General features: G+C 33.8%; 1 protein-coding gene across 2 annotated transcripts; it reads right to left on the reverse strand.

Moving 5' to 3' along the window:
* Positions 1-396: 396 nt before the first annotated feature.
* LOC124303993 (major royal jelly protein 1-like) lies at positions 397-11,825 on the reverse strand. 2 transcript variants are annotated; one of them, XM_046761910.1, is made up of 6 exons: positions 11,753-11,825; positions 3,075-3,311; positions 1,767-1,936; positions 1,470-1,688; positions 975-1,394; positions 397-799 (listed from the first exon to the last, which is right to left on the reverse strand). In XM_046761910.1, the coding sequence occupies exons 2-6, from the start codon at positions 3,274-3,276 to the stop codon at positions 527-529; spliced, it is 1,284 nt and encodes a 427-aa protein (XP_046617866.1). In that variant the 5' UTR covers positions 3,277-3,311; positions 11,753-11,825; the 3' UTR covers positions 397-526. The 2 variants fall into 2 exon arrangements, with proteins under 2 accessions (XP_046617866.1, XP_046617858.1); XM_046761902.1 differs by lacking the exon at positions 11,753-11,825 and adding an exon at positions 6,682-6,842.
* Between the last annotated feature and the right edge of the window lie 6,152 nt (positions 11,826-17,977).

Genomic DNA, 17,977 nt, shown 5'->3' on the forward strand with positions numbered 1-17,977 from the left:
ATGATCATTTCAATTAATTAATTTAATTTTTATTTACTTAAAAACATAACATTTTACCATGCTTTCCTCAAGAGTTGGAATTTTCTGAAATACCATATACAAGAACTTCGAAATTTTATGAAACAGCGACTATCGTAAAGTATACCTACATTCTTGGCAATTTTTACTCATTTCTAACCTTCCCGATTTAATTAAGCAACAAATCCATCTGATCTCCGTGAGCGTTCAATGAATGACGATAAAAAACGTGAGGTTAATTGGTTATTTACTTCGAAGGATGCAACTGATGAAGTCGAGAATTCGTCAACCTGTAACTGATCGTAGCAGGCTGGAAACCTTTGTCGTAGTCCTATTTTTATTTTTGGTATGATCGAGGGATGTTGTGCACTAATGAAATACGATTCTTCAACCAATGTATATTTCAATGTTTCAATATATCTGTCGAATACATAAATCTCGTGTTCTGAGCTATTGGACTATTTTAAGAACACAAAGAGGAACAAGGAACTCCATGTTGGAGACAGGCTTACGTAACCTTTAGAGGTAAGTATTCCTTTTCCACTATACTATTTACAACTACAGGGCGACCTGTCGGCTCGCACACGGTGCCTTTGACGAGGGCATTGAAGTCAGCCGTCATAATTCTAAAGTTAACTTCCGTGAAATCCATAGTCTTCAGTATGTACTTCTGGAACCTGTTTGTCATGACCGAAAGTTTTTCGATTGAACAACCATTTTCCGTGATCAGTTTGACGCTGTTAATGAACTGCAAGGTAGTGTCATTCTGTGCCAGAACACCCTGAAATCATTCGTTATAATACGTGTGAGTTGCAGATTCGCGAAATATGTCATCAAATCCATGGCCAGTGTATTCTATAAGCAATGAGGTGGTGTCCATTGATAATGAGCATCATTTGACCTGAGAAAAAGATCTAGCTAATGATTTTTATCGCGAAGAAACATGGCATACGTACGACGTATTCTGGTTCCAGAGGGTACTGTAGATTCCAACACACGAGTTGCCTTGGCTGAGCGAAACCAGTTACGAGGACGCCATCTTTTGAATAACCCTTCCCTGCTTCTTGACTGGATCCTGTGTAATTGGAGACGTAGACGTTGACTTCATTCCCACACTTAGAACTGTGCAACTCCCGCAAAGTAACCGCCCACGATTTGAAGTTGGATAGGCTTTTAAAAATCATGTAGGGCTCTTTTAAAAATCCGTCCGGGGTTATCAAAAAGGCAGAAGGTCCAACTTCCAAAGTAAAATTTTCTCCAGCAATACTGAATTGCGAGGCTTGTTTGGTCGGGAAGAAGACTTTTTCGTCGATTCGCCACGCGTCCATTCCATCGTAAATTACTACACCATAACTCCGCCCATCTGCTATATACACCTGCAGAAGTCGATAACGATTAAGTTTCGAAAGCATCCGGCATCATACCGAAATTGATTGTAAGAGTTGACTTACCCAGTATGTATCGCAGGCGTCGGCAGACGATTCTACGATTTGTACATCGAGCAGTCCTTTGTAATTATTGTAAGGACTGCGCATCAGATCATCTGAGAGTTGAAATTCTTTTACCAGCCTATCATTTTTCAAGTCGAAGGCGAGAATTTTTGCCGGGCACACCCGCTCGTCTCCGATTGTACCAGAGTCGACGATCCACAATCTGTTGCACTTATCGATCTGTAAATATTCAAACACTGCACGTAAGGATACTGAATACCCAAGAAACGTCTTGCGATATTGTACCTATATACTTACGACTGCTCTGTTAACGCTCGTGATGCCGGAGCAGTCTCCCGATGCTTTATGCCAGCTCCAATCTGGGTAGGGAGCCAACAACGGACCACCGTCACCGATTTTATTGGAAACTATCGATAACGTAGCAGGGTTGTTGGAGAATTTCGGAGTTGTTATCACTTGTCGACCATCTGTAAAAATAATAAATAAAAATCAGTATAATACAATTACTCAAAGTTGTTTCTTGCGGAGAGAAGTTGTATTTAAGGAGATTAGGGAGCGAAAATGTGCCGATAATGTGATAAAAATCAAATGGTATTTTTGGAGAACTGAAACAACATACATACATTTTCTTTTTTGTAACGTTCGTATTAGAGTTTTGGCTATAAAGTTGAGGGGTCAAAGTTTGAAAAATATAAATATTCAAGACAGATATGGGCAGATAAACAAGACCACGCGTCTCATGCGCTACTCCCTTATATCCACGATTTCGAGTGAACGGTTAGAGTTTTCGGAAATTTCAAACCGCCATTTCCTTCGGGGAATGTTTTTCTTCAGACCAGACGTGAAGTTTTTGAAATAATATATAAATAAAAAATGGCGGCTAAAATTAAAAAGAAAAAGGAAAACTGAATGACATTTCTTGTAATAACAACGACAATTGTAGAAAAATTCACATGGATTTAGGTTCGCTTCGTAGAGAAGGTTGATACCTTCATTTTTGGAAGAAAAAAATAAAAATTAAGGCGATATGTCAAAGCGTTTTTGAGTCATCGTGGCAAAAGTAATGACCAATGTTGTTCAGAGGAAAGCGCGTGCAAATATGTACCACACCCAAGCTGAGCCCAACTTTGCGAATTTATCAGTTGTTCTCGCGCCAAAATGATCGGAAGAGATTGTAGTCATAGAATGGAAAAGAAAAAGATATGCTCGTTTTCTCAACCCCTCAAAATTAACATCGATATATAGAACTTAAAACATTTTCAGTGAGTACCGGCTTGAACATTAGCCTCACACTTATGGTGATCAGAAATTCAACTTTCTTGTGAATCGATAATAACGGGTATAGCTTTCAGATAGTTATTGTTCAAATCTAACTTGTTATTGACAAACATAATTTTTCATCTCGCTATCAAGCGGAGTCCATATGCGTAACAGTTAAAGTTTGAGCTGGATTACTTCTAGCTGGTGTAGATAAAGTTTTGAAAGAGTCATATGATAATGGTCAGATAGTATATGCGTACAACATCCTATGATATTCTTATTCATTCCAACTTATCCTAATATGTAATGAATAGTTCTAAAGTTCACAATTAGGAAGAAAAGTACCTGGCAGTGGCTGATGGTCGAATATCACGATTGTTGCGTAGTTATAAACCCCCATGTGGATGGCATCTTGTTTTTGCTTATCGTTCTCCCATACGTAGTCGACGTATTTCCATTCGTGCTTAGTTTTCAGACCAGCCGAAGATAACCCAGCGCAGGCCAATACAATTGGCAATATCCAAATGATTCGGCATACAAATGTCATGTCGAAAAACTTACGTTGAAATTCCAGGAAATACACTGCAATTGAAAAACATGATTCTATAAATTTTGTATCTTATTTTATGATTTCCCTCATTACTGACCCACACAGCACAATATGTTTCAGAAATGTTTCAGAAATGTCTTATCAGAAACATGTTATATTCCATTGCAACATTTCAGAAATATGTCAGAAATATGTCCATGTCCGCATATATAACTAACGTTTTGTAGCTGACATATGTCACAAATATGTCAGGAACATTTCGGTAATATGTCAGAAATATTTCCGCGATATATTTCAGAAACGTCTCATTTGGAACACGTTATTTTTTATTGCAACATTTCAGAAATATGTCAGAAATATACAGCTGACATATGTCAAAAATATGTCAGAAACATTTCGGTAATATGTCAGAAATATTTCCGCGATATATTTCAGAAATTTTTCAGCGATATATCTGAAAATGGTGACTGATATATTGCTGAAACATTTCCGAAAGATATAGTGAAAATATTTCTGATATATTCCACAATACATTTCAAAAATCTTTCAGGTAATAAAGAAAGTCCTGAATCTGAGTAAAATGATTAATTATATGGGCTATTCGGCGTCAACCGGATCAGTCATCTCTCAGATATTTTTTTAATTTGGCATGTGGATTGTGTAGGGGGAGTTAGATTTTTGTGCCAAAGCGCGAATCTCATAATGCAAAACTCGATTTTTTATTAACAATAACAAATTAGACTCCCATTTTTTTCAAAAATTCATAACTTCGGCAAAAAATTAGATACAATATTTTTTTTTTTTTCAAATTACGCGGAAAGCTCCATAGAATTTAAAAAAAAATACGGAATGGTAAAAAAAGTTGTTATCAATTGTTTATTTAACAATTAATTTTTCAAAGATTTTTAAAACAGTGACTGACACCATCAAAAAACTTTTTTAAAATTCTGACATGTTCCTTGAACTGTACTACAACCTGTGAATTAATTCCAGAGGGGTGTTTTTCTTCGTTTTCGAGTAAAAAATCATTAAAGGTGTCGATGCGCATGAAGTCTCTGCGTAATGGCGGGCGGCCGGTTGCCGTCCACCGCTACCCCGCGGTGGCGTCGCAGCGTTATTTTAGAGTCATTTTCACGATGTAGGACATGATTGAAGAATCTGAAAAAAATACTGTACCTTCACAAGGCCTGCTCAAAGCGATGAGTGAAGTTTCAAGAATGTGTTTTTATTTAAACACTTTGCCGTCCGGCGAGACCACAGTGGTGACGTGCGCAAACTGATGGCCAACGGCCGGCGACACCACGTGGTGTTGTGAGCACAGTATCGCTCGGGGTCTGTGGCAACACTTTAGTGTCTTTAGCTTTCTGCTGGTGTTTTGTTTCGGTAACAATAAGTTACACAAGTTATCAAAGAGATTAGTAAAACTTAACAATTTATAATCTCCCGATAATGTCAAGAACGGCCGGCGACAAGTCAAGTGATCCGAATAAGCGCTGCCGGCACCAGGTGAATAAATATTTACGAACCGTCCGGACGGCAAAGTGTTAAAATAAGTAGCAAGTTATGTAATTATTATCATTTATGTGCACTCTCATGGTGTGTAACCGTTATTTTGAATCTCTGTAATAAAAAAACGGTGAAAAACACATTCTTGAAACTTCACTTATCGCTTTGAGCAGGCCTTGTGAAGGTACAGTATTTTTTTCAGATTCTTCAATCATGTCCTACAGCGTGAAAATGACTAAAATAACGCTGCGACGCCACCGCGGGTAGCGGTGGATGGCAACCGGCCGCCCTCCATTACGTAGAGACTTCATGCGCATCGACACCTTTAATGATTTTTAACTCGAAAACGAAGAAAAACACCCCTCTGGAATTAATTCACAGGTTGTAGTACAGTTCAAGGAACATGTCAGAATTTTTAAAAAAGTTTTTGATGGTGTCAGTCACTGTTTTAAAAATCTTTGAAAAATTAATTGTTAAATAAACAATTGATAACAACTTTTTTTACCATTCCGTATTTTTTTTTAAATTCTATGCAGCTTTCCGCGTAATTTGAAAAAAAAAAAAATATTGTATCTAATTTTTTGCCGAAGTTATGAATTTTTGAAAAAAATGGGAGTCTAATTTGTTATTGTTAATAAAAAATCGAATTTTGCATTATGAGATTCGCACTTTGGCGCAAAAATCTAACTCCCCCTACACAACACACATGCCAAATTAAAAAAATATCTGAGAGATGACTGATCCGGTTGACGCGGAATAGCCCATAAGCAGAATGTTTTGTGAGAGTATATTCTGCTATTTTATAATCAACAATGATAGGAATGTGCATAAAACTGAAGCTGACATAAGACGTATATACAGAGCTCTGTACATGCCTTATACAGCTTTTTATGAAATAACCTTGTTCTATTTGGGCCAGCGAGACACACTAAGTGTTTCATTAGGGCCCGTCTATATGTATAGCGTGAAAAATAATTATAATGCATAATAATATCCTATAATAATTATAGTTAAAATGTTAAAAACGTACAGTTTTGAATATACAGGCCTCAATCAGTAATTAACTAGTGAAAAGTAAACCGAAGTTTGATAACGTTCGGCGTATCTTCAAGTTTCAATTGATCAACAATTTAGTATAAAGTAAAATTAGCCTTTATTAATAAATCACGACACTATACGAATATCGGAATATGCATAATTTAATACTGCATAAGGCAATTATGCCGTATCGTGTGATTTTCCATCAAGGGGGAAAATCATTATGCAATTTGAAGGATAATTATCAGGACGAATTTTTCTTTGGTGAATCATTCTGATTTGGATAAACGAAGATCTGTTAACCAAAAAATATGAGAAAAAAACCAGAAATTTCCACACACAATTTCCACTATTGCTGACTTTTTCTAAATATTTGGTCAAACACTCTTAGTTCATCCAGATCACAATGATTCTCCAAAGGAAAAGTTATTCTGACAAAAAGTTATCCTTCAAATACGCAGCATGATTTTTTCAATTCTATGGAAAAGCAAACGAGTACTCGCTCGTGAGAGGTCAACGACCTCTGCGGTCAGGAAATAACCTTGTTGAGTAAACTATAAAAAGATTTAATATTATAGATGTTTCATAGTTGGGAAGTCAACGATCGTAATTATTTTATTTAATTCACAGCTTGACAAAAAATTATAAGCAGTATAGTACTTTCTGTTCACACATAAGCCGGTATTTCAATTGCATACCATTCAACACGTGGTGGCCAAGGATAGCCGATTTAGCAAGCAAACTGCAGAAACGCGTACATAGCAAATATGCACGTAAATATGTAATTATGCCAAGTAGCTAAGGATATTTTTTGGTCTAATTCTCTACACATTTATTGGAAATTAAACATTTACTTACCAAATATCCACTTTTCTTGCCACGTGGGTTTCTGTAATTTTCTCAAGAGATCCGCGGTATCTAACGACCTGTGAAACGCGGTGCGAAAGAGCAAGAAAGCTCGAGAATGAAGGATGAAAGAGTACACGACGTTGCGCGACGGTGATGCGCGAAAAATTAGCGCGTGACGCTCGAGTATGCGACGTGATGCCATATTTTTAGGGTTTTTTAGCGTTTCCTCGCGGATAAAACGCGAATAAATAAGGCGCGTTAATTTGAATTAATATAAGTACGACGGTAGTTTTAATAAACATATACGTAGAATAAGAATGTGAATAAATATTATAATATTACAATTAGTGTAAACCGGTCACCCAGGAATCAAAGAGGAATGTTAATTGTTGATGAATTGTTTAGTTAAAATATAAACACTGCTTGTTTATTCTTATATGGTTCAGACGTAAATAACGAATATTTATGTATCCGTTTAAGGGGGTATTCTAGTGTAGAAATTTGAAAAAATCGATTTTTTTTTTTTTTATATTTTCAAAGCTTAACCTTTCAAGAATGTGTCCTTAAAAGGACAAGTCAGAATTTCAATTATTTTCAGAGATATAGCTATTTTAGTGACACGTCTTCAATACTGGCTCGGCTGGAACGAATTTTACTCGAAACTTTACACGCGTTTTTCTCAAAACTACATTTTTCAAAACGGTTGACATGATTTCTCAAGTTCTATTGAACCGATTTACTTGAAATTTGGTGAGAATCTTCTCAATACATGTCTCTATCGCACGAACTATTATTATAACGAAATAATAATTTTTACTATTTTTAAAAAATTCAGAAACGTCCAAAAAAGTAAAAAAAAAACGTATTATTTTTTCGGACAGCCGTAATTTGGCAAAAAAAAATTTTGTTTCGACTTTTTTTTAGTTAGTACGATAGCTGCATTTATGTAGATTAATAATCTTTTTTTTTTCTGATTTTGAAAATGCTTGCAATCGTGACAACATTGGCGCGCCATTTTGTACCCCCCACTTCAACAACTCATAGCACTTTCAATTTTGTATTTTTTGACTTGTTTTTTTTTTTTTTTTGTAATCGTGAAATAATAATAAACGCCTGATAGAAAAATGGATGGTAAAAATATTTTTTGTTTTTTGTTTACAGCACTTCAAAAAACACCTCAAATTCATGCCTCTACACTAGAATACCCCCTTAAGGCGTTCGAAACCACCACCTCCAATACTTGAATATTCTAAACATTGGAATTTGGAAGTATCAGGTCAATGTTATACTGGTTTTAAAGTAAACACGCATTCGGTGTGGACCACACTTTCGGACCCGTTGTCACGAGTCCCTTTGGCATCTCCCATATCTCCTATATCTCCCAAAATAATTATTTTTTCGACCTGGGACCAACGGCATTTTATTCTTAAATGTATTCTAGATTTTTCTAGATGGTTTTCAAAAAATCGATTTTTTGAAGCCGTCACAGTGGTGTTGTCCCTTAAGAGATATTGTTCGAGAAAATTGGTAGATTCAACAAGACAAATGAGAATTATGACGCCCAATTCGTATTCCGTCAAAAAGTCTTCACTTCGGTCTTTTTGACTGGACGTAGCTCAGTATGCATAATTATTAAAGATCCATAACTTTATGAAAGGTATAAATATTGAAAAACTTTATGCACGTGTCCATTATGGAAAATTTGAAAAATGACAAATTTTATGAAAAATACTTATGTATACACACATAAATGGAAATATTACTGAAACGTTTCGAAAGTTCGGGTGACGTTATATTGCGCTTGAAATATTTTTGAAATATATTTATAATATCAAAAGTGTTATATTGCATTTGAAATATTTCTGAAACGTTTCGAAGGTACCAGTGATGTTATATTACATTTGAAATATTTCTGAAACGTTTCGAAAGTACCGGTGATGTTATATTGCGCTTGGAATATTTCTGAAATGTATTTATAATATCGAAAATGTTATATTGCATTTGAAATATTTCTGAAACGTTTCAAAGGTACCAGTGATGTTATATTGCATTTGAAATATATTTATAATATCGAAAATGTTATATTGCATTTGAAATATTTCTGAAACGTTTCGAAGGTACCAGTGATGTTATATTGCATTTGAAATATATTTATAATATCGAAAATGTTATATTACATTTGAAATATTTCTGAAATATATTTATAATATCGAAAGTGTTATATTGCATTTGAAATATTTCTGAAACGTTTCGAAAGTACCGGTGATGTTATATTGCGCTTGGAATATTTCTGAAATGTATTTATAATATCGAAAATGTTATATTGCATTTGAAATATTTCTGAAACGTTTCAAAGGTACCAGTGATGTTATATTGCATTTGAAATATATTTATAATATCGAAAATGTTATATTACATTTGAAATATTTCTGAAATATATTTATAATATCGAAAATGTTATATTGCATTTGAAATATTTCTGAAACGTTTCAAAGGTACCAGTGATGTTATATTGCATTTGAAATATATTTATAATATCGAAAATGTTATATTACATTTGAAATATTTCTGAAATATATTTATAATATCGAAAGTGTTATATTGCATTTGAAATATTTCTGAAACGTTTCGAAAGTACCGGTGATGTTATATTGCGCTTGGAATATTTCTGAAATGTATTTATAATATCGAAAATGTTATATTGCATTTGAAATATTTCTGAAACGTTTCAAAGGTACCAGTGATGTTATATTGCATTTGAAATATATTTATAATATCGAAAATGTTATATTACATTTGAAATATTTCTGAAATATATTTATAATATCGAAAATGTTATATTGCATTTGAAATATTTCTGAAACGTTTCGAAAGTACCGGTGATGTTATATTGCATTTGAAATATATTTATAATATCGAAAATGTTATATTGCATTTGAAATATTTCTGAAACGTTTCGAAGGTACCAGTGATGTTATATTGCATTTGAAATATATTTATAATATCGAAAATGTTATATTACATTTGAAATATTTCTGAAATATATTTATAATATCGAAAGTGTTATATTGCATTTGAAATATTTCTGAAACGTTTCGAAAGTACCGGTGATGTTATATTGCATTTGAAATATATTTATAATATCGAAAATGTTATATTGCATTTGAAATATTTCTGAAATATATTTATAATATCGAAAATGTTATATTGCATTTGAAATATTTCTGAAACGTTTCAAAGGTACCAGTGATGTTATATTGCATTTGAAATATATTTATAATATCGAAAATGTTATATTACATTTGAAATATTTCTGAAATATATTTATAATATCGAAAGTGTTATATTGCATTTGAAATATTTCTGAAACGTTTCGAAAGTACCGGTGATGTTATATTGCATTTGAAATATATTTATAATATCGAAAATGTTATATTACATTTGAAATATTTCTGAAATATATTTATAATATCGAAAGTGTTATATTACATTTGAAATATTTCTGAAATATATTTATAATATCGAAAATGTTATATTGCATTTGAAATATTTCTGAAACGTTTCGAAAGTACCGGTGATGTTATATTGCATTTGAAATATATTTATAATATCGAAAATGTTATATTACATTTGAAATATTTCTGAAATATATTTATAATATCGAAAATGTTATATTGCATTTGAAATATTTCTGAAACGTTTCAAAGGTACCAGTGATGTTATATTGCATTTGAAATATATTTATAATATCGAAAATGTTATATTACATTTGAAATATTTCTGAAATATATTTATAATATCGAAAGTGTTATATTGCATTTGAAATATTTCTGAAACGTTTCGAAAGTACCGGTGATGTTATATTGCATTTGAAATATATTTATAATATCGAAAATGTTATATTACATTTGAAATATTTCTGAAATATATTTATAATATCGAAAGTGTTATATTACATTTGAAATATTTCTGAAATATATTTATAATATCGAAAATGTTATATTGCATTTGAAATATTTCTGAAACGTTTCGAAAGTACCGGTGATGTTATATTGCATTTGAAATATATTTATAATATCGAAAATGTTATATTACATTTGAAATATTTCTGAAATATATTTATAATATCGAAAATGTTATATTGCATTTGAAATATTTCTGAAACGTTTCAAAGGTACCAGTGATGTTATATTGCATTTGAAATATATTTATAATATCGAAAATGTTATATTACATTTGAAATATTTCTGAAATATATTTATAATATCGAAAGTGTTATATTGCATTTGAAATATTTCTGAAACGTTTCGAAAGTACCGGTGATGTTATATTGCATTTGAAATATATTTATAATATCGAAAATGTTATATTACATTTGAAATATTTCTGAAATATATTTATAATATCGAAAGTGTTATATTGCATTTGAAATATTTCTGAAACGTTTCGAAAGTACCGGTGATGTTATATTGCATTTGAAATATATTTATAATATCGAAAATGTTATATTACATTTGAAATATTTCTGAAATATATTTATAATATCGAAAATGTTATATTGCATTTGAAATATTTCTGAAACGTTTCAAAGGTACCAGTGATGTTATATTGCATTTGAAATATATTTATAATATCGAAAATGTTATATTACATTTGAAATATTTCTGAAATATATTTATAATATCGAAAATGTTATATTGCATTTGAAATATTTCTGAAACGTTTCAAAGGTACCAGTGATGTTATATTGCATTTGAAATATATTTATAATATCGAAAATGTTATATTACATTTGAAATATTTCTGAAAGGTTTCCGAAATATTGGGAATGTTATATTGCAATTGACATATTTCAGAAACATTTCAGAAATATTCCTGAAATTATGTAATGAATCTGAAATGTTGTAACATTTCGGAAATATTTCTGACATATTTCGTGCCGTGTGGGTCGACGAAACAGGTTGAATGGCCGCCGTAATGAATATGTGAAATGGTCAAATTATTACGAGAGAATACCTACACAGAGTACAGGCTTAGTTAGATAGGATAAAGTAATTTTTACTCAAAATCTGTCACTTACGTCTTCTTATATAATAATGCTGTCACCAATCGACCGTATTACTGTAGAATTTGGACTAAGATGAGTTAATCTTTCTACGCCGAGGGCTTATTTATACCCGGCGGAAACTATGATTTCTCTAAACACCATCCCTACTCACAATTCTTTGCAAGTGGTTTCAAACATGTTTCCGCCCATCATGCGGCCAAGTTTAAGTAACGCTTGACCCTATGATACGTATGGCATACTGATGAGAGTTATTTCTGGAACAGCAATAGTATGAACGAGAGACAAGAAGTCATCGACAATTCGATAGCTGTGCGTAAAAATAAATAAGAAACAGGATGAAAGAACGAAACTTGAGCGTTGATAAGTACTAGTGCGAAACGCTTGAATGATGAATGGGAGGTAAAAAGGAAGCGAGGACAACTCAGTATCGAGGAGTAAGAAGACTAGCATATATGCGTGCCCTCGCTAAAAATGTTCCCAAATCTGTACAACTCTTTTTTCAATGGCTCTCAGTTGTTACAAACTTTGTTGTATTTGCATTTTAATTGGATAGAAGTTTTTGTTCGATTTAGTACCGAACGCGACAGCTGTACATTAGTGGTACTGTAGATTTATCATTCATTTTCCAAAAGTTTAGCACAAGACTACGTTGTCAAATCCGAATGAAGAAGATGTCATGTGGAAGGAAGATGTTTTCAAATAGTCTCAAGGGAGTCTGCTGCTTTCGTTTGTTCTTCCATTTTTTTGAACGTTGAAAAGGGCTTTTAGAAAAATACTTAGACTGAATAACGTACTAAAAAATAATCAACGTTTGGAAGAATTTTAAATTCATTTGAGAGATGACAATCATAATTTATATTATTCAGATGCTGGCCATAGTCACTTGTGTTTTGAATAAAATTTATAAATTACCAAGAACTTGCCAATTGATCGATTGGTACAACGACTTCGTAAAAATCAGTGACCTGATCCGGCTTTTTACAAAATTTATCCGCGTTCATCACTACCAAAAGAAATTTTTCGTCTCTTAAGCACGCGATGTAAGAATGTATGTAAGGAATGTTTACATGTTGGAATCTTACGCTTCTGATGGAAAGCACGTAAGACGTCTCTTAAGCACCCGATCTCGTAACTAATGATAATGCATATCCGCATTTCAATTATTAGACGGTCTTTGACCGTCTTACGTGCTTCCCATCAGAAGCGTAAGATTCCAACATGTAAACATTCCTCACATACATTCTTTCTGTAAGTATTGCTTGAAAAAAAAATTTACTGGTTGAGGCTCATCTGTTCCACAACATTATCAGATCAATCCCATCCCAAGAGAATTCTCGTTCGATAAAAACGAATTTGGGAAACGTGATGCGAAAGTCGCCGAAAGTTGCCGGAAGATTTTAATTGGAGAGCTTTCGCGAGCATCGTAACTGTTTTCGCTCATCTCTTGTAATATTGTCAACGATTTCCTCGTCCAAACTTTTCCTCTTTTCATTTCTTCCAATCTTTTTTTTGCTCACGATGAGACTCAGAGGTTTTTTTTCATGTCACAGCGGTGTCGAGGTATAAGCCTTGTACATTGTATTACATACATAAGGGTGGTCAAATTGACACATCTTTATGGGAATATATTTTCACCCCGATTGACCACTAAAATCTTGATTCTGAGCTGCTTAAATTGTTGGTCATTTTCATTTCAGAAGCACAAATATTGTGAAATTTCTGCATTCATGTAACTGAAGAACCTAATCCAAGGTGATTATAAAGTTTTTAAAGGTCAGTGCAAATGTCTGTAAAAATTCTATTCTTAAGATCAAAATCTTCCGCACGAAATAACGGTAAATAAGTTTGAGTTGATTAATAATTCAACAAAACATTGTTTAGATGGTCACAAATTGAATTTAAACTCTAACGTGGTTACCGTTTAGACGAACCTGTATTTTTAGTTTGATTTCATACAATATTTTTCAGCATTCGTGAGCTGTAATTTTATCAAGTGAAATATAATAAAAATGACTTGTGTTTCGTTCCGCTTCTATTTGCTGCAGTTTCCTGTTGTGGATACACAAAAGATTTTAAAAAATGCGTTGCATCAATCAAATTTAGCGACAGAAATGTTTAGTTAACTAAAAAAATTATGGTTCTACGTACTTGATAACACAAATTATTGTACCGACCACTTTTCTGACGAATTAAATAACCAAGTCGAAGAAATATTTCCTTTGCTACATTTGATCACCATATTTGGTAAATTTTACAACGTATGATATCATTAAGAGAAATTCAGTCTTTTCAGTAAAATATTGCTGAGATCACGAAGTACGTTGAACTTGAAAAATAAGAAAGTATTCTTAAAATAAAATTTTGGTGTACATTGACACCGTCCGTTATAGAGGTTGCGTGGGCGTAAGCCGGTAATGGCTCCGTTTGATCGGTTCATCGTTTTCGAAGCCTGCCTTCTTCTGAAAGATTACAGCTCCGACGTTCGAAGTGATGTTTAATATTGGTACACGCACCTCTAAACGGCACTTCCCAGTGAACACATGACCTTGATTTTACATCATCAATAGGTCGTAGGTGCGTAACCAAATTATAGACATAATAGTGACATGCTTTGTGGCTCAGATGTGATGCAAAATTATATGATATCATTCTGACATTATACTGACTTAAAACGTGACGTTAATTTTATGTTATAAAATGATTCAAGTGCTGTATAATATTTACATAACGCCATGATATAATACTGAAGTCAATTTGCTATGTACGTTTCACATAGCAATGAAATCATTTTACACAATAGGTAATATTTTCTTTCGTATTGTCTCTCCAATAACAAAAAAAGTTCTTCACTTTTTTCGAAGAATCTTGAAATTTCACCGTAGAATAAGTTCTTCGATATTGAAAATCGTATAATGTTTAACCAATTGACATAAGGAATGTAGGAATTAAGATATTTATAAATATATACTTAGCGATTTTATTATAACTGAAGAAAACAAATACAAATTTTTTCTTCACCATCGAAATATTCAATTATTAAGAACAATTCGCCAGAGTAGTTATATCACAGGGTCGTCAGCTTTATTACATCCCCGTGAAAAAATTTTTGATAAGCCCATGTGTAGTCTGATAGGCCCATATAATTCTCTGATAGGGCTTGATATGACCTGATATGGACACATATACCCTGATATTCTTATATATTCTTATATAAGTTATCAAATTGAATTTTTTATATATTTTTACGTTCGGGTGATGAGTTTATAGTAGATCTGAATAATGTATTGTACCATGCTGCAGTTTTAAACATTATACAGATCTACTAAATACTTCGGACTCAAACTTAAAAATATGTAATAGAATTATTTGGTAACTTCTACATATACTTTTGAAATGTTGAACCACCTACGAGAAAGGATGTCAGGTCTGTGTCGTCACAAAGTCAAATTAACATCGTTTCCGTGTCATTTTTGTTACGTCAGTATCTGTCTCATTCAGGAGTCATATCTTATGTAGAGCATGATAATGAATGACGTCAAAATTACATAAACGTGTTCACTGGGTCGACTCGGGAAAATTTTTGCAACTAAACAGAACAAGTCAGAATAGTTAAGTAAGCGAGTTTTATGGATAGGCTTTAGTTTGATGTTCAGGTTAACTTCAAAATGTTTATGACGAAAACCTTGCCGCAGTTTTCAATCATTGGCACAAAAAATGAAGCCTGCGGATTCGTTTGATTTTTCCTTAGAATTGAAACAAATTAGTTCCATAATTGCTCGAGCGTTCTTCATCTGAACTTACAGTTAATGTTTAGTTTTCGTTTTCCCGATCCGAAAGTCTTCAACAAGAAGTATTGACGATCTTTTGAAATCCAAAGACATTTGGATGGTATTTTTCTAGGAGAGTAGCCAATTATTCGAGGAGGCCGGGTAGCGGTGAGACTATATCTGAGATAGATAATGGGAAAAACTCGAGTCCTGCAGAGCCCGGCTCGGCGGTCGTCGAATTGCATTAAAAGTCGAAATCGAGTTGTCTTGGCGTCACCCGCCTCTTCGCATCTCGCCGAGTTCGTCTTCGCCAGTCCTGCTAAACTTACTTTCTAAACTTCCCATATCCAGTCTGAAAACCAGTAATGCCTATTGAAAGACCGAACCCCAACAATGCTCAAGCTCTGCACGTAGTACGCTCCAATTTTCCATCCATATCACTCTCTCCCCTACTTTTTCTTTTCATCTCACCACTCTCCTTCGCCAGTACCTATCACCGTCTTACTCCGATGGAGGACTCCCAAGCTGTAGTTGTAAAATTAGATTTTACCTACTTCGTGAAATCGAATGTGAGTGGACTAATTAGAAGTCGTCTCTTTGATTCAAAACATACTATGATAAAAGATTGTCATATTTCATAATTCTGGTCGAAGTCGTCATGAAATTAATGTTTCCATTACTATGAGAATCGGGATAAAGGGATGGTAATGTAAGAGCATTTGCCACTGGGAGTGTTCTGTGGGTGATACAATAGACGGATCAGATGTAACTAAAAAGCCCCAAGTAAAGCCCAGGTGAGTGAAGTCCAGTTTTTCTTTGGATCTGCCATATTCGTGCAGAATCGTGACGGGAGTAAGATTTTGTTTTCGGTTTGTGTCAGAGATTTCTCGGAAGAGATGTTGTGAAGACGACACAACGTTGGACTATTTCCTCAGACATTGATTGGTACCAGTCGAAGCTAGATAGCTAGTTTGATAGCAGCATCGTGAATGTATAATGATAAGTACATGAAAAATCCTGAGTAAACATCGTGCAATTGGAATCGAAGAACATATCCCGTAACGTTCCGAGTAACATTATGAGACAACTACAGTAACCAATGCGTATAGTATATTCAAACTCCTGTCTATATCCTTACTATTGGCGCATAAACGTGGGGTGATTGGATCTTCAGTGTTCCATGTACAAACTCGACCTAATCTCCGCTGGTTGCATGCAAGTAAGACCGCAATTTGTAGACTACCATGGTGAAATAGCAATCGATAGAGTATGGCTTTGGAATATGAATAACTTCCATTCGGTAAGCCGGAGAATTCAATTGCAGATAGACGGTATCCTATACCATCGTGGTGCGCACGTCCAATACTGTATTGATACTGTGAACCCTTCTTGAAACGAAGCCCCGGGAAATTTCATGTACACGGAGTTATCAAAACTTGGAAGACTAACTGGGTATGAAGACATGACGAGCTCGTGTCTCTCTAAATAATTTGAAATATTCAGCGAGTATTACATAATCGGGCTTCAGCGTTCATTGCCACTGGAATATGAAATTACCCGTGTGAATATTGATTAGCTCTTCATCCCGCTGAGACAGCAGACTTGGGTAATAACGAGGCTTTACATTTGGACATTTTTCTCTCAGCATTTGAGTACGAATTTCCATTCAAACCTTAATCGAACCCGAAATTTCTATTTGGTCATATGAGAAGTATTTCTCGACTATCTGGTTTATATTTGAGAGAGCAATTCTTCAATATTTAGAGAAATTTTTTGAGATAAACTAGTCGATGGGACGCAATTAGGACGCAAGAAAGGATACAAAGTGGTTGACTAGTGTTGTCTAAAAATTTAACAGAGCGAAACACGAAGGTTAGGACGACACACTCTACGAGAAGACGGTGGGACGGAAGGTCCATAATACCTCGTAGCAGTGATTTTCGTTTCCTTATTCTGTGACTCAAGTAACTTTTTACGAACTTTTTCTCTCACGTGATATAATTAACGCCGATAAAACGCAATAAATAAAGAGAACGTCACAAGTGTCACACAGTAGACCAAAGAAGTTCTACATCAACCGAGCACCAAATCAAGTGGTTGATATCGCTTCTGGGTAATTAAACTTTCTAACACCACACGTGGCATCCATTTTGATCCATATCCACACCATCTTGAATTGTTCCCTCTTCGAAAGCTATTGCTATCCATGCAGGATTTGGATGAATTCTCCATATCGTATTATCAATTTGCTCCAATGTAGTTTCCTTGCTGCTTTAGTGACATTAAAGTTCGTAAAAATCTATCATAAGTTACACAAGTGCTATGCAAGTGTGTTACCTACTCTGATTCACTCGTGCAATATAAATTCTGTGGCTGTAGGTATACAGTCAATATTTGGTGCCCCATGTCGATGATGTGGTCACAACGGAAAAACGAATACTGACAGATATATAATATATAATCCGCCATT

The sequence above is a fragment of the Neodiprion virginianus genome, chromosome 1 (genome assembly GCF_021901495.1).
Source record: "Neodiprion virginianus isolate iyNeoVirg1 chromosome 1, iyNeoVirg1.1, whole genome shotgun sequence".
Classification (NCBI taxonomy): domain Eukaryota; kingdom Metazoa; phylum Arthropoda; class Insecta; order Hymenoptera; family Diprionidae; genus Neodiprion; species Neodiprion virginianus.